The sequence below is a fragment of the Copadichromis virginalis genome, linkage group LG20 (assembly GCF_057382275.1).
Source record: "Copadichromis virginalis isolate Kocher_CV1m ecotype Utaka linkage group LG20, C_Virginalis_male_GT1.1, whole genome shotgun sequence".
Taxonomy (NCBI): domain Eukaryota; kingdom Metazoa; phylum Chordata; class Actinopteri; order Cichliformes; family Cichlidae; genus Copadichromis; species Copadichromis virginalis.
In genome coordinates, this window is record NC_140637.1 from 22,173,390 (window position 1) to 22,194,543 (window position 21,154).

The 21,154-nt window shown below is 40.8% G+C and overlaps 1 protein-coding gene and 1 pseudogene across 2 annotated transcripts in view; both read left to right on the forward strand.

Moving 5' to 3' along the window:
* The first annotated feature begins 1,165 nt into the window (after window positions 1–1,165).
* The window catches only part of eif2d (eukaryotic translation initiation factor 2D), a 29,326-nt gene continuing 9,337 nt past the window's right edge, over window positions 1,166–21,154 (forward strand). Inside the window, exons 1-14 of one of the 2 annotated variants that reach the window (XM_085442768.1) lie at window positions 1,166–1,485; window positions 4,623–4,813; window positions 4,907–4,990; window positions 5,079–5,169; window positions 5,247–5,354; window positions 7,234–7,502; window positions 7,914–8,031; window positions 8,108–8,153; window positions 8,235–8,341; window positions 8,469–8,624; window positions 12,026–12,115; window positions 12,515–12,610; window positions 15,081–15,201; window positions 17,321–18,993. In XM_085442768.1, coding sequence (XP_085298894.1) covers window positions 1,430–1,485; window positions 4,623–4,813; window positions 4,907–4,990; window positions 5,079–5,169; window positions 5,247–5,354; window positions 7,234–7,502; window positions 7,914–8,031; window positions 8,108–8,153; window positions 8,235–8,341; window positions 8,469–8,624; window positions 12,026–12,115; window positions 12,515–12,610; window positions 15,081–15,201; window positions 17,321–17,377 — 1,590 coding nt within the window. In that variant the 5' untranslated portion in view covers window positions 1,166–1,429 and the 3' untranslated portion in view covers window positions 17,378–18,993. Of the gene's footprint in view, window positions 1,486–4,622; window positions 4,814–4,906; window positions 4,991–5,078; window positions 5,170–5,246; window positions 5,355–7,233; window positions 7,503–7,913; window positions 8,032–8,107; window positions 8,154–8,234; window positions 8,342–8,468; window positions 8,625–12,025; window positions 12,116–12,514; window positions 12,611–15,080; window positions 15,202–17,320; window positions 18,994–21,154 lie in introns of those variants that run through there. The other variant, XM_085442767.1, reaches the window with a different exon arrangement.
* Window positions 15,209–17,314, forward strand: LOC146684793 (uncharacterized; annotated as a pseudogene).

The window sequence follows — 21,154 nt, forward strand, 5'->3', positions numbered from 1 at the left end:
CCTTAACAGAGCAGTTTCTGTTTTATGATTGGGGCGGAAACCAGATTGAAATTGTTCATAGAGATTATGGTCATTGAGATGTAAATGAAGCTGGGCGGCGACAACTTAAGCCATTCACATGTGTCTGGGTTTCATACATAAATTTTTCTGCACCCTACATACATCTGGAAACCATAAGAGAGGCCCACGTGTCATGTTGCCATATCAACATCTTTGCATTTGTCTGAACTTGACATTATACTCCACTGCAGACAGAGACACAGCCAGCTGGAGACCTGAAAACCGAGTAGTCGTTCCCACTCTACTTCTTTGGAATCTGCGTTGTGGGGCACATGGACAGTTGGTGCTACGAGTGTAACAACTCTGTGATAAGCCCTGGGTCAGACACTGTTTTAGACGCTTACTGCCACATTTTACCGGACCAAGCACACCATCTCACATTCTCTCTGTCTATAAGCATGGAGCAAAGAAGATAAGCCATTAACTACAGGTCCTCACAGACTGACTGGATGAATCACTGTATAGCATCCAACTCACTTATGGAATTCCTCATTCAACAATCCTTACCAATTGAGCACTTTCTGGATGTATTGTACACGGTAGGAGTCCATACGTGGATTCAATCCTTTACAAAAACACAAACAGTTCTCTTCCTCACTTGCCTAAAAACTGATTATTGCATAGCTGACGTCAACAGCTTCATGAGCATTTTGAATAAAACTACAAGAGACAAGGTCAGGAAGTTCAAGTCATATATCTCCCAGCATGCCCCTCTACCTATCAAAGCTTTCCAGAAAAGGTACCTATTTTAATCAGTGGAGAGTAAAATGCCTGAGTAAATATTTTCAGAGCTAAAATTTACTTTATAAAGGAAATGTATAGTTTTTTTTATTAGTTTCATTGTTTGTTTCAGAAGTATTATTATTATTATTATTATTACACAGCAAAGACAGAATAAAACTGTCTTTCTTTGCAACGACAATAAATTTTTCTCACTAGTTGAAATGCTTAATTGTCGACACTTTTAACAAGTCATTATTTTACATGGAGCACTGTTCATGTGAGTCAACATTAAACAGTTGCTTGGTTTAGCCTACAAGAAGTTTTACAATTACTGCCTATTCTGTCGATGGTAACGGAGATTCGATATACACACACTTTGGACTCCGCAGAAAAAATATTACCGTACTGACACCTACGTGCTTAGTTTATCATGCGGAACAAAAGTTGCCTGTGCAGTTTCACATCGGTCATAAATATGTGTCGGACCATCCCACCAAACGAGGAGCAGCTGACTACTGAAAAGCATTGTAGAATCAGTTTATGTGTTGTAGATGAGTCGTTTTAGATGCTCTGTGCTGATGTACTGAAAAGGCGTACAATCAGAAGTGGTCATGCTGAATTCTTCTGACTAACGTTTTATGAAAATATGTTTGCCAAACCATTTCGTGTCAAATCCAACACCGCAATCAAAGGATCAGACAGGTGAGTCACTGCTGCTCACATCTTTAGCTGACGCTTGCTTCTTCTACATATTCACATTTATTATATGTGGTGGAGGACTCTAAACATTTTTTTAAACTGTCCAAGTATCAGACGCTGTCCTCCTCATATAACTGGAATAAATCAAAACGGAGTAGTTCTTCTCTTCAGCTTACAGTGAAGCTTCTGGTCAGTGAATGAATAGATTTAAATAGCGGCGATATATCAGTTTTTCCGTATATCTTCGTATTTGAGCTGAAAGCTCATTATTAGCTGGCACTGTAAATATCGATCAATATTTAACAAGGACAAATAATGACCATATTATTTTACTCTTATAATAATAACAATAATAATAACGCTTATTTGTATATCATTTATCACGTTTATCAAAACCAGTGTTACGAGGTGCTTCGCATAGGAACAGAATAAACGGACATACTGGGTGGAAATTATAATTTTTAAAAAAAATCAATCAAAATGTGCCGGTGTCAAAATGTAAATCCAATACAATGTGATTCCAGTAAAATTAACATTAAAATCAAAAAGTTGAAAGAATAAGGTGAAGCTAATCTATGAATGTAAAAAATATATATATCTAAAATGTATGCTAAATGTTTTTTTAAAGGTTTTCAACGTAAATAAATATTTAGCAGTGATTTTAAAGTAAACACCAGCTGGATTTCCTCAGGCAGGTCATTTCCCTCCCACTGTCAGAAAAAGTCCTGATATTAATAATTGGCACGTGTGGGAGGATCGTCAGCCAATCAGATCGTCTGTCTCTTCAAGACTATAAAAGCAGGCCTGGACGAACTGCTCAGCCTCTCTCTTCCACTCCAACTGTTGATGTTTGTCTCTTAGTTAGGTTATGTTTATATATATATTCTTGGGCTGGGCTTTAAATATACTGTCAGTTCTAAAAGAAATGGGGAGCCTGTGTAGAGGCATTAAGACTCGTGGAATATGTTCAGTTTTCTTGGTTCTTTTAAAAGGTCTACCTGTTGTATTTTGTGATTTAGTGCTTTCTGATACCTGTGTAATTATTATTAAAATAATCCAACCCAGTGGAAATTAAAGTATGAATGATAGTCTGACACTGAATCATTTTTGTAAAGTACTGATCGTATCTTTACAAAATTCCTTAGGTGATAGTAGCAGGACTGGGAAATCTTGTTTATGTTTCTCACAACTGTGATTAGATTTGAATATCACACTCAGGTCTCGGACAGCAGATGTTACATGAATGGATAAAGAACCAAGGAGAGAACTTGATGCTTGGATGCAGCTTTTCTGAACCAATGATGACATTTTTTTATTTCATCAGTTACAGAATTAGACAGTTGAAGAGGTTGGCTAAAACGTGGATTTTTCTCTGACCCAGAGCTGTATGTCATCTCTTTTATAAGATTGCTGTTATGAGATGAATAGTACCTTTGGGACATTTTGGAGTTTGGAGCTCTTGAATCATATTTCCCTCCTGCATGCAGGTTGTAACTTGGGCCCTAGGAAAAACTGAGTTTCTTAATCCTGAGTTGAGGGTACTCTGAGGTTTCTGTTACAGAAAGAATGCTAACATAAACTCTGAATCTGTGTACCTATCATGCTTGCTGTCTGGTTTTCTTCTTCAATGAACTCCTAGTTTCTCTCGGACTCCTTCTGCTGCTCCTGAATCAACTGACAAGCATTTAGATTAATTTCCTCCCTCATGAGGTCCCTATCAAATCATGCAGTGGAGTGATTTAATATGAAGTTTATGTTTTTCCAAACACCAGAATTCAAGGTCAGTCTTTATTTTTTGTACTTAGCGGAGTCCTCAGTCATCAATGTGAGGACAGACGCAGCGATTACACTGCCGATTTATTTCCAGCTCAGAATAAAATCTGTACACTACATCTTTCACAATGACTCTGTGGAGGGTAATGCAGCTGTCACACCATCAGCCAACAATAACTGTTTAAATAAAGCTTTGCACACGTAAACACACAATCATTTATGAGGTTGTAGTCGGAAAAAATGTCTGACACTGTTAAGATCTTGAACTTTATGTGAATATTTGAATAAAGATGAGACAGAGATAACTTTGAGATGATAAAACAGAGCCAAATGTAGTTTAAAGTGGGCTTTTAAAAGCAGGCTGCAGACAGTCTGACTGAATTTCATGTTGAAATAAATCCATATGTTGAAATATAGCCATTAAATTATGTTGAGCAATATTTTAAAAAGTATAATGTTTGAAAGTTCACATTCTGAATCTGTTGGGCTCTCAGACAACACTTCTGATGACGGGACAGGTAAAAAAATAAATAAAGTTCAAATTCTGCACCATGACACATTTTCTAGAGAATTTAGGCTAAAGCAGTTACCTACCTTTTGTATTCAGTTTCTGTTCCCTGCGTTTTCTCAGTGTTACTTTAATCAGAATACTTTATTAATCCCGAAGGAAATTAGGGAAGATATCAAATGTAGATGTCACAGTCGCATGCATCCCATCCTTATTGAATTAACTTCATCAGACACATCGTAACCATAGCCAGTATAAAAGATTTATATATTTTATGCATGCATTTGATGGCCAATTAGACCAAGCTGGTTAAAATAACTCCCCCATCCCCTTTTCTCTATCATCATGGTGCGCACTGACACTCATCCTCTCCTGATGATGACTTTCATTTACTAATCACACATGATTATCTCAGAGAGAACATGTATCTGAGATAACATTTATTTCTATTTATGAGCCAAGCGAAGAGGACCTTAATCCACTCAGAGTTTATTGAACTTGGCTCCTAAGTGGCGGTAAATAATAACCCGCTGAAAGGAGCAGATGACTATTTTTTGGCAAGGTGACAAATGAAACTAATATTTTAGAGGAAAAGTATAGTTTTGACAAGCTATTATAGCTGATAGCTGAAAAAAAACAAATAAATAAAAGATAAATTTGGATTCTAAAAAAAAAATCTTTTAACAAATAAATGGATCAATTTCCTTGAGTTGAGCATAAAAATAGTGTGGGTCATGGTGCAGTTAAGCCAAGCATAAACAGGGTAATCTGTTAAGATATTATCAGATAAATTGAAATGGTATATTTTTAAAACATCTGTTCGTGTGTATTTTATCTATTTCTGTGTTGTTGCCTTTAGGAGAAAGCTCAAAGCTGACTTATCCGCGGCCTTTCCTTTGCTGTCTGCTGATGAACTGTCTGAACTGGTCCCCAATAAAGAGGAACTAAATGTTCTCAAGAGTTATGCACACAAGGGAGATGCTGTGACAGTTTATGTTCTTCATAAAAATCCAGTGTTCTTTGAAGTGGATAAAAAACTTTTTCCTACCGGTAATTAAACTGCAATGAACGCACTAATATGGGATACAATGGGATGACTGATCTGCTCTTAAGTAACTTTTTTTTTTTTGTCATATTTATTAGTGTATGTTCTTTGGCGATACCCCGCTCTCCTCCCAGCCTTCAAGACATGGCCTCCTGTTCTTCAGAAATTGACTGGAGGGGCAGGTATGCTTTTTTTTTGAGGTGGGGGATCAGTGAATCGTGTGCAAATGTTTTGTGCAAAGTTATGAGAGAATATTGTGCTTTTCCAAAGATCTCATGCTCCCAGGTGTGGTGGTGCCTTCATGTGGTCTCCCAGATGTGAAACAGGGAGACAGCTGTGCTGTTACATTAGTGAACAACAGGTATGTTATATTAAACACTTTTGGAAGACCTTTCCTAAAAAATGTAAGTGTGACTGTGTCCTTCGGGTTGTTCCTAGAGCACCTGTTGCAGTTGGGACAGCTGCTGTGTCCACTGAACAGATGCACTGTTTGGGTATGAAAGGAAGAGGAGTCTGCATTCTTCACACGTACATGGATTATCTCTGGTGAGTCGCTTTCACCTTAAAGCATTGAATTGTTTTGAATTTAAGTTTAGTGGCATTATTGATTAGTGTCGTTTCACTCCATTAAATTGAAGGCTACAGTTGGCAGCTCCTTAGCTTAGCATGAAGACTCTAGCAGGTGGAGAATTTTTGGTGTGTTTTTTCTCAATAACTAGGGCAGTGAATGTTTGAAGTTGCGTGTCTCTCAGTGTTGGCCAAATTGGTGACCTGTGCTGGGTGTATCCTGGCTTGCACCTCTGACAGCTGGGTGTTGGTTCAAACCTGCTTCTCAGGCTTTCTCCAGGCATGTTCTCCCTCTGCCCATGTAGGCTACTTCCCACAGTTCACAGCTTGGTTATTTAGTTTATTGGTGATTCTAAATTTGCCATTGGTTTGACAGATGATGCAAAAAGTGATGCAAAATTGGAAAAAAAAAAAAGTGATGAAAAAAAAATGAAGCACTTACACAACAAGGACCACCTGTCTTCTTTTCCTTATGAGGATATTCCAAAAACAGTGAAGATGAAACTGATAACATTTGATCATTGTTTGTTAGTGATGCACATTATGTTTTTGCACATCATGTCTGCCCGTCCCACTCTCCTAAACGCAGTGGCTTTGAAATTTATCAAGGCTTTTTCGGAAATGAACTCATGACATTTTGGCTATAAAAGGTCCTTTTGACCTCATGTCCATCCCATTCCTGTGACTATATCAGGAACGCTTGGTGAACTTCAGATTTGGCATGAATATTTATTTGGACTCAAACATCAACAAATTAGAGTTTGGTAAATTGGGAAAAAATTCCCGCAAATAAAATGACATTCTGAAATAATGACATTTCACATTTGATTAGATATTGCATTAGTGATGCTTATATTTAGTGCCCATCTATTAGTTTAATTTAATCTTCATTACACACAGTGCACTCACGGGACACTTCATTAGGTACACCTTGCTAGTACTGATTTGAACCCCCTGTTTTGCCTTCAGAACTGCCTCAATTCTTTATAGCAAGGACTCAACCAGGTTGTGGAAACATTCCTCAGAGATTTTGGTCCATATTAATTTGTTGGCAGCACATCCATGATACAAATCTACTGTTCCAGCACATTCCAGAGGTGCTTTATTGGATTGAGATCTGGTGACTGGAGGCCAACTGAGTACAGTAAACTGTTCAAGAGCACAGTTTGAGATGATTTGAGCTTTTTGACATTTATTTTCCTGGCAGCAGACGTAAAAAGGTGGATACCCTGTGGTGATAAATAGGCAGGCATGGTCACCATCAATAGCCAGATAAGCTGTGGCATTTCCATCACCAGCAGCCTGAACCAAGGCAAAAGTTATCCATGCTTTCATGTTGTTTATGCCAAACTCTGACCTTACATTTGAATGTTGCAGCAGAAATGGAGAGTCTCCAGACCAGGTGGCACTTTTCCGTCCAATCTGGGCGAGCCCATGTGAATTCAGTTTCCTGTTCTTAGCTGACATGAGTCTCACTTTTTGTGGTCTCCTGCTGCTGTAGCACATCTGCTTCAAGGTTTGACGTGTTGTGCATTTAGAGATGCTCTTCTGCATTATAAGTGATTATTTGATTTGAAGTGTTCTCTTCATCAAAGGAGTCTGGCCTTTCTCCTCTGACCTCTGTAATAAAGAAGGCATTTTGTGTTACTGAATAGCTGAATAACTGTATCCAGTAAAGTGGCTACTCATTAGAACTGTTTAAAATAAAAGTACTGATGCAGGTAAAAAGAACTGTATTTTGTTTGTGGTGAGTTTGTCCGATTTGAGTTTGAACAAGCATTCGTTTAAACTGCAAGTTGATTGGCTGGTGGAGGCAAAAAGTCAAAATGCTCTAATGCCAGTTTCATATCCTTTTCAGGGCTTTTGGAGATAAGTCAGGTCCTCCTTCTTTACCAGATGCAGAAAGTGAAGCACATGGGGAGAACGGTGAGGAATGTGAAATCAGTGACAAAGAGGAGGAGGAAGTTGATAAGTGTGTGGAGGAGCAGCACAGTCCAGAGGAAACGGTCACAGATCAAGCCCAGTCTTGTTTTGAGGAGCTGAGCTTAGTTGAACAGGATGAAGAGAAGGGCGAAAAGAACAATGAGGAGGAGGAGGAGACCCAGGATGAGCAGAAAACACCACAAGGTACCAGATGTACAACAAAAGTCGCCTTGAGGCTTGAGGTGACTTTTGAATAGATGTAATCAAATTCTCTCACATATTTTCCTTGATGTAACAGGATGATGGTAAGTGCAAGGATCAGAAGTGTTATTAATAAAAATGAAGTTATAGATTTACCATTAAATTACTTCCCACCAAAGTTGTTCTGAATCTGCTTTTAATAATACTTCGCCAAAACCTCATAAATACTTTAATCCCCGATTTAAATCTGATTGACGTAATGACTACTAAATGGTTGCAGGGCAGGCTCGATGACTTTGTTGGGTTTTTTTTGTGAACATGTGGTTTTGTTATGTTAATTCAGCTGTGGAATACTTTTTTTTTTTGCATGCTCAGAGAAAAGTATGTAATACAGGTCATGCCTTGTTTTCACAGAGGTAATGGACGCCATGCTGTTGCAGTGCTTTCTTCATGCCTTAAAGAGCAAGGTGAAGAAGTCAGAGCTCCCCCTACTGACGAGTACATTTCTCCGCAACCATATGTTTTCTTGCTGGTAATGTATAAATCACCTTTGTAGAAGTTTTAAGGGGAAAGAAAAATTATTGCTGAAAACACCTTGTATTTTTCAGCCCAAGTGGAAAGCAACTTGATATCAAGAAGTCGAGCTATAAGAAGGTATCATGTGTCCAGCTTGTGACATTGAACACATTTTAGTATGAAATGCATAACCTCATCAGTATGTGTCTTTTCTAACAGCTCTCCAAGTTTCTACAGACAATGGAGCAACGGTATAACATCGTGCGAGTAAAGGAACTCACCAAGGGTGTGGAGAGTATTGTGGAGGTGGACTGGAAGAATCCAGAGTGAGTCGAGGGCTTTTTCAAAATAAAGAAATTCTTCATAGGGATTGAAACTTGCAACCCACCCACATTCAGCAAGGCTAGCTCTGTGTTTGTACTTTGTATTACTGTTGCCTTGTTTTTTTTGTAGACTGCGTTCCTTCAGCTTTCCCGAGGACACAGATGTTGAATCGACTCCACTGCCGGATGGAGAGGAAGGAGAAATTCCGTATCATCCTCCAGAGATCACAACTCTATACTCTGTGTCTGCTCGGCTGGAGCCTCTCTTTCTGAATGCAAACAAGAGGTCTGTATATTTTCCTAACCCTGCCTCTTCATACTTCCTCCTGTTCGCATGGGTCGGACAGCAGGGGGACATAGCAGGGAGAGTTGGAGCTTGTGTTTCTTTAAAAGAGATACTGAATCCCAAGCAACTCCGGGAGAGCTGCTGATAATTGGCCTCACCCTCTGACCAACCTGTGAACTGATAAGACAAATATTGCCCTACACAAGCTGAAGAATTCCTGGTCTTAAGCTGCGTCTGAAATCACACGTTTGATTGCTAATTTATTGCTCCATCTATAGTTTAAGTAGTTTTCCCCATAGGGACCCATAAATTCTGGAATGGAAAAATGGTTTCCATTGTAAATTGGGGTTTTTGACAGAAGGTTTTTCATTTGCTTTTTTCCCATCTATGAAAAGCCATGTGTTACTAATAGTACATCATCAGTACTGTAGAGTTTTCTTAGATCAAACGTAGCAAATTGCGCTAAAACAGAAATAGTAGTTTTCTTGGAAGATTCAGTGAACTGCCAGTTGTCATGTTCTTTCTAAGAACTACAAGCAGCCTTTCTGTCATGCAATATATTATTTTCATAATAAAATTAATTTGTTAAACTTTACAATTTCCCTTCAAACTGCTATAAGTTCAAGGATCTTCTCTCACTGAAACAACTCTGAAAATAAAGCCAAACAATAGCAGGTGCAGCATCATTTTTATATGTGTAACATTTTTTTAGCATGTTTATCAAATCAACAAATACCAGGACATTGACCCTTTTCTCTTTTTCACTCATCTAAATGATTTTCCTCAGTTCTTTGTTCCTCCATACCGAGGTTTTTGTCAAAGCTGCTGGCTTGTGGCTCTGGATAGCTTTAGCTTTTAGCCACTTTGTCTGTGTTAGGTTCTTTAAAATGTCCGTGCAGCTGGGTGAGGGTGATTGAAGGGTCGCGTTAGGTTTACTTTGTGTCTTCATCACGCTATGGGCCACAGCCTCACACTAATAACATGTGGCTGTAAGATTGTGAGCAACTATTAGCCTGCGACGCCATGTGCATGTTGCACATGTTGCACATGCATGAAATAGAGAGGCTCATAATCGAACATACATCAGGCTGACCAGCTGGTCACCAGTCCAGGTCAAGAACACAGAAAATTGTCCTGACTCTGCTCCCTAGCTCAGTGGATGGGTGCATCTCTGTAATTGTTGCCCAGCTGCCACATTGTAAAAAAAATTGCAACTCATTCAGCCTCTTACCACACATCTGTCTTCTAAAGTGGAGATGGCAAGTTAACACGAATAAAGCAAAACGCATGACAATGCTTTCTAAAAAGAACTGCCCCCTGCTGAATAACTTGGTTTGATCTTCCTCCTAGTGTGCTTTGTATGGTGACCACTCATCGTGGGAATTGTAGGCGTTCCCAGCTTAGGTTTTAATATCCAGGAGCTTCTAGTACGGTGCGTGACCTGTTGTGACAGGTGAAATGTTTATACTGATTCTGAAAAGGGTTATTGTCTGAATTCTTGGAGGGCAGTGTAATTCATATAAAACAATCCCTTGAAATATCCAATGAAATGACTATATACTGAAACAATCTTGGACTGAGATTTTTTTAAATAAATTTAAATTAGCTTCAGAAGCTTCTGTGGAGAACCCACACTATTACTCCAAGGACTGTTTGTTTATATACTAATTAGCCAGAACATTAAAACCACCAGTGTAGGTCTACCAAAACAGCTCAGTTAGCCACAGGCGGTCAGGAGCATTTGTTTGGGTAAAATGCTCAAGTACCTCAAATAATCAACAACCCTGCATCTGTTTTCCTGAGCTTTAAATCTCTTAGCCTTAATTTAAATACTTTGAGTAAAACTGTCTTGGCAGCCGGGGATCGGTCCGCCAGGGCCCTCCGCTCCTGGCTGTCGCCTGGCACACAATGCACCCGACCCCTATGGCGCCTCCTGCGGGTGGTGGGCCCATGTCTCCTCTTCGGGCTGTGCTCGACCTCGGGCACCCTCCCCGGGCTTGGCTCCAGGGCGGGGCCCCGGTAACCCTATCCCGGGCAGGGTAAACTGTTCCCCTGATGTTTTCTTCATAAGGGTCTTCTGAATCGCTCTGTCTGGTCCCTCACCCAGGACCAATTTGCCATGGGAGACCCTACCAGGGGGCAAAAGCCCCCAGACAACATAGCCCCTGGGATCCCTGGGACACACAAACCCCTCCACCACGATAAGGTAGCGATTCACGGAGAGGACGAGTTCCTGCCCCAAGTGGAGGAGCTCAAGTATCTCGGGGTCTTAATAATAATAATAATAATAATGGATTGCATCTATATAGCGCTTTTCAGGATCCTTCAAAGCGCTTTACAATGCCACTATTCATTCACTCTCACATTCATACACTGGTGAAAGCAGCTACAGTTGTAGCCACAGCTGCCCTGGGGCAGACTGACAGAAGCGAGGCTGCCATATCGCACCATCGGCCCCTCTGGCCATCACCAGTAGGCGGTAGGTGAAGTGTATTGCCCAAGGACACAATGACCGAGACTGTCCGAGCCGGGGCTCGAACCAGCAACCTTCCGATTACAAGACGAACACCCAACTCTTGAGCCACGATCGCCCTTGTTCGTCTTGTTCGCGAGTGATGGGAGAAGGGAGCCGGAGATTGACAGATGGGTTGGTGCAGCGGCCGCAGTGATGCGGACGCTGCACCTGTCCGTCGTGGTGAAGAGAGAGCTGAGTGTAAAAGCGAAGCTCTCTATTTACCAGTCGATCTACGTCCCTACCCTCACCTATGGCCACGAGCTGTGGGTAGTGACCGAAAGAACGAGATCGCGGATACAAGCGGCAGAAATGAGCTTCCTCCGAAGGGTGGCTGGCCTCTCCCTTAGAGATAGGGTGAGAAGTTCGGCCATCCGGGAGGGGCTCAGAGTAGAGCCGCTGCTCCTCCGCATCGGAAGGAGCCAGCTGAGGTGGTTCGGGCATCTGACAAGGATGCCTCCTGGGCGCCTCCTGGGTGAGGTGTTCCGGGCATGTCCCACTGGGAGGAGGCCCCGGGGCAGACCCAGGACACACTGGAGAGATTATATCTCTCGGCTGGCCTGGGAACGCCTTGGTGTTCCCCCGGATAAGCTGGAGGAGGTGGCTGGGGAGAGGGAGGTCTGGGCTTCTCTGCTTAGGCTGCTGCCCCCGCGACCCGGCCCCGGATAAAGCGGATGAAGATGGATGGATGGATGGATGAGTAAAACTGCTGATTCAAGTTTAAATCTGCAGTTTTTTTCTAGCTGTGTTGCTTTATATAGATTAGTCTATTAGGAAATAAACTCATCAAAAGAAAGTAGATATTTTTATTAAAGCTTAGGTAGCCTTTATAAGTTTTTCTCATTTGTATTGATCGGTGATACTAATGTGTGCTTTGTTGCCTCTTTAGGAAAGGAGCTACACTGCATCCTGCTGAAGTAAGAAGTATTGTCACGGAGTATGTGAAGGACAATGAGCTGGTGGATGAAAATAATAAGAAGTAAGAGGCTGTTCAAAACTCTACTGTGATTCAGAGTGGATATTTGAAAAACCACAGACAGAAGAACACAGAACAACTAAACATTGAAAACCTGGAGACCATGCTGCTGAGTTGAACCGGGCGTGGTGGTGAACAGCAGACTCACTGACTATTAAATACAGAACTGACCTTAATAACATTATAATGAGCTAAAATGTTTAAATGTGACTCTGAGACTCCAAAAAACATCTCATGTTTCCTTTTCTAATAATTTGTTCCTCATCTGATGTGAAACAAACTAGCAGTGATTTATGGGAGAAAATAAACTATCTGCCACAAAGCTGGCATGGCTTAACAGTGCAGCATGCTCCCTGTTTAGTGCCATCCCTCAAGCCTCACTATTTTTGTCCTCCTTACTAGTTACGTGACCATCAACCCAACTCTGTGTGACTGCTTACTGGAGAAATCAGAGTATCAGGAGGTAGTCTCTCTCAAATGGGATGACCTCTTTAGCAGGTAAAGACAAACTTTTTTTAAAGCGCTGTGTACAACATTGAACATGTTGCTTTTTGAAGTACTGTACACCACCCACACTTAAAAACAGCTGTACTAGAAATAGACAAAAATAGTTTGCATTTCTGTATAGGGCTGTGTGATGTGACCAAATTTCATATCCCGATATAAGACATCTATCCTCCCAACAACCCAACAACGGTATATATCACAAAAATGTTACAATTTCTGTAAATTCCGCGAATGTCAGGCAACTCGATTTGGGTAAAGGGTTGTTTTTTTTTTGGGGGGGGGGGGGGGGTCTTCTTCTTAGCCGGTCGTGTACCTGGAGTCAAGTGTTTTAACCGATGCATGAAACTATACATTTTTAGACATTTTCTTTGTTAGTATTTATTACACAGCGTGCTGCGGGGAAAAGCTGATTCTAATGTTTGATTCTAAGGTTTATTTTTTTGGCACCTGACAGTAGGGCTGCACGATTAATCGTTAGAAAATCGCGATCTCGATTCATACTTATGTGCGATCTCATTTCCAAATGACAACGATTTAAAGAAAAAAAAAAAAAAAAAAAAAAAAAAAAAAAGACAACGACGATTGTACCGCATTTTGATCCGGGACATAATCTGCATGAAAACAAGCGCTCACTCTTCCTGCTCAACAAATGACAAGGGCGGAGCCTTATACCACGTGATACAGAAGCTGTGCCATGTGATGCTAAAATTAGCAGGGAAAAAACAACGAAGAGCACGTCAGGGATGACGAGAAAGTGACAGGAGAAAATCCGTCCCGGACAACCACCCAAACATCAATAACAGGAACCTTATACAGCGCTTCCCTATACCCGTCGAACTTCCGCAGGCACAAAGAAATTACGGAGGCCATCACTTATCACCCGACCAATGATATGGCTCCCATCAACACTGTGCAAAACGAGGGATTTAGGAAAATGATCAACACCCTAGACAAACGCTACACAGTGCTGTCCCGCAACTATTTTTCTATTGTTGCACTACCTGCTCTATACACGCAGTGTCGAGCAACGGTGGAGACGGAATTTCAAGCAGTACAACATTTTGCGGCAACAACAAAACGTGAGACATTTGTTGTTTTTATGTTTATTTATTGTTTTTATGTTCAGTCTCAACTGTTACGAAGTTGATGTGCAGTTAATAAGTGCAATAAATATTTATACTGGAAAAGAAAATCGTGAGAGAATCGTGATCTCAATTCTAAGCCAAAAAAAATCGTGATTCTCATTTTATGCAAAATCGTGCAGCCCTACCTGACAGCACTTTTTTGCTTCTCATCTGTAAATGCTCTGCGTACTCTTTCATGTGATTCAGTTTATTTTGAAAAGTCTCAACAGGATCTTTAGCTTTATTGTGAAAGGTTTATGTGGAAAATAAACAAGCGGACACGGGATGGTTTTACCGTGGTTGTTGCTAACATAAACGCATAAAAACAGTCGCTTGTCCGTCTGTAGTGTGGTTCTATTAAATATAAGAGAAACATAAGAAATTCTACAGTGACCATCAAAACGATGAAAAAATATCGCCATAAAAAGTTTATTCTGTGACATCACGAAACAAACTATAGAACAATTGACTTTTTCATATCGGCATCCGATATATATCGTTATATCGAACAGCCCTATTTCTGTAATATTCAATAACGGAAACTGCATGTAAATTGTATATAATACATCAGTATTTTAGTAAATTAGACAGATTAACTGGTTAAAGTAGCCAATGCAAATCCACATTTAAATTGCCTCTAATTACTAAAGTGGGCCAACCTTGCCCATCAGAAAGATTAAATAATCGTACTAATGCATCATTTAATCCTGGTCTGATCTGTAAATCTTTAACGCATCACTGCTGCTGACATAGTTTGCAATGCAGTTAAAGTAATTTGGGGGTTGTTTGTTTGTTTGTTTTTTGCTAGGTTATGATTGGCTTAGATCTCAGGTATTTGATTTAAGAAAAGGTTAATTGAATGGATAGGGCAATGTTTTCCTCATTTTAAAGGTGACTTTATGTTTTTAAAATTTCAAAACATTAGACGAAAAGGCAAAACCAAAAAAGCAAGATTTTGTTCATCTATCCACATTTGTAGAACTGCTTGAAATAATTAAAGTTATCAAATTTCTCATAAGAGATCAGCAATTGATTCAAATCCATGAAACAATGTTGCCGCAGACCAAAGATTGGACAAGTCACCAGCATCATTAAGAGGGGCGGATTGTGATGGGTGGCTGCCCAGTCTGCTCTCAGTGGGGTTTTTCCTGTCATAGCCTGAAAGGTTTGCACAAATAGTGCATTGTGTGCAGTGAAATTAAAAGAACTACTGGGAATTTTGGAAAGTAAATTCTTCATTGCAATCTTTGCAGATTGTACTTTTATAGTATCCACACTATGTTTTGTTTTGTTTTTTCCATTTTGCTAATGCTAAAAGTTAACCTTGTTTTCCACAGAACACTGGGAAGAATGCAGGAGTGCTATCAAGCTGTGTTTCCAGGGCAACCACCTATAGTAAAGAAAGGCCATATTGAACCCATTGACATTACTGTGGCTTCTCGAGGGTCGAATAAGAAGGTGCCAATTTCTTTCTCCAGTTTGGCTATTTCTGGATGAATTTGTTTGTTTGTACTGATATAGATTAATGACCTTGGTGCTTTTTATGAATTCTTAAGCATATCCCATACACTAAAATATTTAACACTTATCATACAGATAGTGTGGTAAAAAGCTTACATGCGCTCATTATGGGCATGAGTTTCATGGTACAGTCATCCACACATGGAAAAAAAAAAAACAGCAAAAAAAACATAATACACACTGACAATATTAGTATAGTATTAATAATAGTATTTCCAGTCTCTTTTATGAGCTGCCTTCTAAAAAAACAAAAAAACAAAAAACAAAAAAAACAACAGTGACCACGTCCTTAGCAGGCCTTCCTTCTTCCAGTAGTTGTGTGAAAATACTTAGTTAAGCTCTGGTTATATAACCCACCACCCATCATCCCACAGTAGTAATATACCTGTACTTTTTTTGCCCCCCCCCCCTCCGCGTCCATGTGCGTGTGCACGTGCACGAGAACGGACTTTTTGCACGTGCATGTGGGTTTGGGGGTCATATGAGTTTACATGTGTTTAATAGCGTATTATTTAATGAAACCATTATGTGTTTTAATTAAACTCTTTTTAAAGGATTGTATAGGTCTCAGAGTTCTGTTATTTAGACATAGATGATTTAATTTAACTACTTTAGGGGTATTTTAACTAGTTAGGAGCATTTTGCTTTTTCTTTAGTGCTATTTAGGAGCAAATAGTTTTCAAACAGAGGGCCGCAAATAACAGCTATCCCTTTAGAAATAAATAGGGTAGTCTTAGAAATAAAGACTACCCTATTTATTTCTTAGAAATAAACAGTGATACTTCTAAAAACCGTGTATTCCCACACAGCATTTAATTTAGCTAGTTTAGGAAGATTTCACTTTTCTAATAGTTTCACAGGCTAATAGTTTTAAAATAGAGCACCACAAACAACATGTATCCCTTTAGAAATAAACTGTGATACTTCTAAAAGTACATAGTCACACTAGCGCTGTATCAACCCCAATGTGGCTTTAATGCAACTAGTCTTATAATTATCTACTAGTCTGCAACAGTTAGACTCGATGATTACACATAGATGATTTAACTACTTTAGGGGCATTTCACTTTTCTAAAAGTTTCACAGGCCAATAGTTTTAAATAGAGGGGGGTAATGACACCTCCTACTGGGCTAGTCTAAGACATGTACATATAAAACGGACTCCTTCACCATTTGGAGCATCAACAAAGCGACCTAAGGAACGCAGACACCTCTAACTAAGGAGTGCAGGATGACATCTGTATCAACCATGACGAGCAGTCAGGACATCGCCCAAGCCACAGCCATACTAGGTACGTCTACAGGCGCATGCCCCAGGGGCCCTCATCGCAAAAAGCAGCGCTGTGAAAACGCCGTAGATGGGACTGAATTTAAGCTAGAATATAGAGGCAGTAATGGGTATGTGTATACCGTTAAATATACCAACGGAGCAGTTATACTTCGTGTAGATTGTGGTGAGGGAGTGTTTTGGGGGGGAGACACAACGCATGTCTACTAGAAACTGGAAAGTCTTTCGCACAGTTGTTTGTGCGGACTTGGACAGTGTGGGATTCCCAGAGATGCTGTATGTTTCCCAGTGGAACAGTCCAACAGGCCCTGAACTTTACAGGGTCGAGGCTGATCGCTTCAACCGTAGCCCCGATGACTTTATTTTTCTCAGTGTATGTGATGACAGGGAAAGTCTTATTGCTGTCAGAGGGGTTGAAAACTGGAGGTTAAATCCTTACCCTCTGAGCATAGAAGAGCGCGCTACATGGTTTAAGGACATGTTTTTTTATACAGTGGTGCGACTGGAGACCTATGCTGCGTCTGTTTAGCCAGATTGACGACACCATCAAGAGGGTAGTCTCAACACTGCGTACGAGGGTATTAGAAAACGCCTTGTTTTTGATGATTTTGCGACTTGTCCGAAGACTGGTTTGCCTTCTACCCTGTGCAAACCTAAAATCATAAGGCCGTCTGACAACTAAATAAACAAAATGGTAGGTTTAGTTTGTGTGTGTGCGCGTATCTATGCAACAAAATATAACATCTTTTTATCGTTCTCATTTTTCAGAGGGAGACATGCAAGCATGGGACCTCACAGACTCCCCACCTCCACCAGCATTGCTAATCCAGACCCCACCAACTCCACCCCCCTCTCCACAATTGCTGCCGCAGGACCCTACAGGATCGGGTCTGTGTCAGGAAACCATTATCGACATCAAGCTTGCAACCCACCACTTGCTGATGTTGGCGCTAAATGACTTTCTACAGGATACATGCTACAGATGTCAAACAGCTCATCCCAGTCAGGTGCAACACAGCTGCTTGCACGAATTGTCCGAGTATTTCTTTGACACCTACTATGACGATGTGATGATAAGGCTTATGACAGACCGATTCATCCCTGCCATTCGACTGTTTGTACGCGCATACACAGTCGTTGGGACTGGAACACAATTCAGCAGGATTGCAGAACACACTGTTACATCTCCCCGAGGGCAGGAGGGGATAACACAACAACTCCGGAAACTCAGTACAGGTGTTATGAAAAGAAGGTTTAATGGCAGCGCTCTCACAAAATAAACAACCCAGACTCAAACAACAAATGTGGGGGGAAAAGGGACAGTTAGGTTGTGCCAAAAAAAAACACCAAAAAGACAAAACCAAAACTTAGCTGAGCTGAGCTACTATCCTAGAAAAGCAACAAACAGGAGAGATAGACCCAAACCTCAACTTAAAACAAGCTCAAAATTACATGGGTGGCACCAACCTACTTACCTAGTGTTTCTAACACAAAGACTCTACGTGAGTAAGTGTATGGGGTCCCCAAACTTACCTAGTCCACTTTACTCCCACCACAATCATCAAACAAAAGAAAGACAGCAGGAAAACGTCGCACATGTGTCAAACAATTCAAGGAGGGAAGAGAGCCGCGCCCAGCCACAGGTGAGTCTCCTTATCAAGGGTTTCACTCCTGGGTTGTCCAATCAGGGCCTCCCTCCTCTAATTAGTTGGACGTCACACAGATTGACATCAGCCTGCAGTCTGCGACCTAAGGGAATGGCAAACAAAAGGGGAGGGAAAGAAAACATGCAGCCTGCAGACACGTAACACACACCATGACTGAACTGAGATCATCACAACATATAGCATGCGCAATTAACGACAACATTGGGCTGCTGTTAGAATCAAGTCGTTATGCCCAGCTTGTTAAACCAGCCATGCTTTGCATGATTGGTAACTACTGGGCTGGGAGACACCTGGTTTAATGTATACTGTTCAGTATTCCTTGTCTGTGTGAATGAAATAAAAAGACGTGTTAACACCAACATTTTAGTCATTTGTGTCTTGCATACATCATGGAAAACACCTTGTATAAAATTTATCATGATCCGGCCCATCCTGCTGGCTTGGCCAGTTTAAATAAGCTCCGTTTAGCTACCGCCGAGGCAACAGGGGTAAAACCCTCATTATCACAGGTCAAACATTATTTAGAACAAGATGACACTTACACACTCCATAAACCAGCTAGGATCCACTTTCCCAGAAACAGAGTATTGGTTAATGGAATCGACAAACAGTTTCAAGCCGATCTGGTTGATATGTCTGAATACATGGCAGATAATGACAGTGTCAGATACCTGCTAACATGTATAGATGTATTCTCAAAATATGCATGGGTTAGATGTCTCACAACCAAGACGGGCCCGGCCATAACAGCCGCATTTGAGGATATACTTACCGAGGGCAGGATCCCCATGTTGATTAAACACAAAACATTTAAAATTGAAAGCATATTGGCTAGAAAAAAAGTGGGCCGGAAAAAGATGGCTCTAGTAAAATGGTTAGGATGGCCAGCAAGTTTTAATTCATGGATTCCAGAAAAAGACATTGATGCGTGATTAACCCGGATGACACAGCTCTGCAGTCATTCATTCATCACAGTGCAGAGACGGAGTAAAGAAGGATGGATAAAAAGAACAACAAAGCAGGCTTTTTCTGTGAGTCTCTTCTCGAATGCATCGGCTCATGTTTACCCAGGCAATAAGATATCTAATTTTAGAACAAAACTAGCAAAACCTATTGTTTTGAATAATCAGTATGAGGTAGCTGTTATAGAGATACAGTACCCACGCACTTGGTTGTCTTTTCCACAACCAGACTCGCAAGTAGAAATTTATAACCCTGTCAAAGATGATGCCCTAGCCGTAACTACGATCGAGCTGTCTGTGGGTCATTATACCTCTGTGGAGCAAATAATAAAAGAATTTAATTTGAAATGCCAACAGCACCAGGGCACAACGGACATTAAAACACAATACAACACAGTTAGTAACTATGTCAGTGTTATGGGGCCTAGAGGCAGCATGCTCACATTTAGAGGGAGACTGGCAGAAATCCTAGGATTTGAAACAGAAGAACCGTTTGTACTTCATTATAAAAACACATACGCGCCACATCCTGCTGACATATACGGCGGAAAATACAACATGTTTATTTATGCAGATATTGCCGACTACCAAGTTGTGGGTGATGCCCATGCGCGGCTATTAAGGGCTATAAATATCACAGACGATGTGCGGCGTGTAACCATTTTGCAATTTGACAGCCCACACTACACACCTGTGTCAAAGACATTAATCGACGACATAGAAATTGATTTGAAAGACGACCAGAATCAACACATACCCTTTTTATACAGTAAGGTGTTTGTCAAGCTACACTTCCGACCGATAAGACAGCATTTTTAAAAAGAAAGGATGGGTGTCTACAACACAGATGAAGCAAAATATCTAAAATATTACCTCGCGCAAGACGGGGGGGAGTTGGGAGGGTATATAGGGACCAGCACACAATATGGCGCAGGTCTAGGGGGGTTGTTCCGCAGCTTATTTAGATTTGCAGTACCGCTGTTTAAAAAAGGAGTCAGTATAGTCAAACCCCACCTAAAAACAGCTGCATCAGGCATAGTGTCTGATGTCATATCCAACATAACCAAGCCCACAGCCACTAAGCAGGACGGTAATGGGGTGTATGTGTATACGCCCTATACTTCAAAGACCCCACCCACAGCGCGCACTATGTCTAAAAAGCGTAAAACCACAAAACCAGGCAGAACATCCAACAAACGGACACCGTCACGCGGAGTGACAAGACCCCAAACTAGGCGTTCAAAAACTACAGCGTTTGACATATTCTAAATGGCGCTGTTACACAGTCAATCTGGAGAATGTGTAAAAACAGAGTTGGATCTGTTTACCGTTCCCTACACACAGACTAGCATTGAGAAAAGTATGTTTATTGAAATACCGCCTGTTTCCGCAATCACTGACGGAGGCCCGATCGAGTTTTACATCTCATCGTCTGGAGAAGATTACCTGGATCTAAATGACACATATATCTACACGCGTGTGAGAATCACAAACGCTGATGGCTCAAACCTGGCTAGGGACGCTAACGTGGGATTTATTAATTATCCCGGATGTACCTTGTTCTCGCAGGTTGACGTTAATTTGGGAGACCGTCTAATTAGTCAATCATCCAACACATATCCATATAGAGCCGTGATAGAATGTCTTATCAATTATAATAAGGACACTTTAGATACACAGTTCAGCACCGGGTTATTCTGTAAGGATACAGCATCACACATGAATGACACATCCATAGAAGGGGACAACCAAGGCCTTGTGACCAGAGGCAAATATACAGCAAATAGCAGCATTGTTGAATTGATAGCGCCTGTACATGCAGACCTGTTTTTTCAAGAAAAACTGATACTTAATGGAATTGATCTGTCACTGAAATTTGTGCGCTCTAAAGATGAATTTGCTCTCATGACGGCGGATGCCAATGCATACAAAGTTCAAATTGTCTCAGCCAGTCTCTTTGTCAAGAAAGTGAG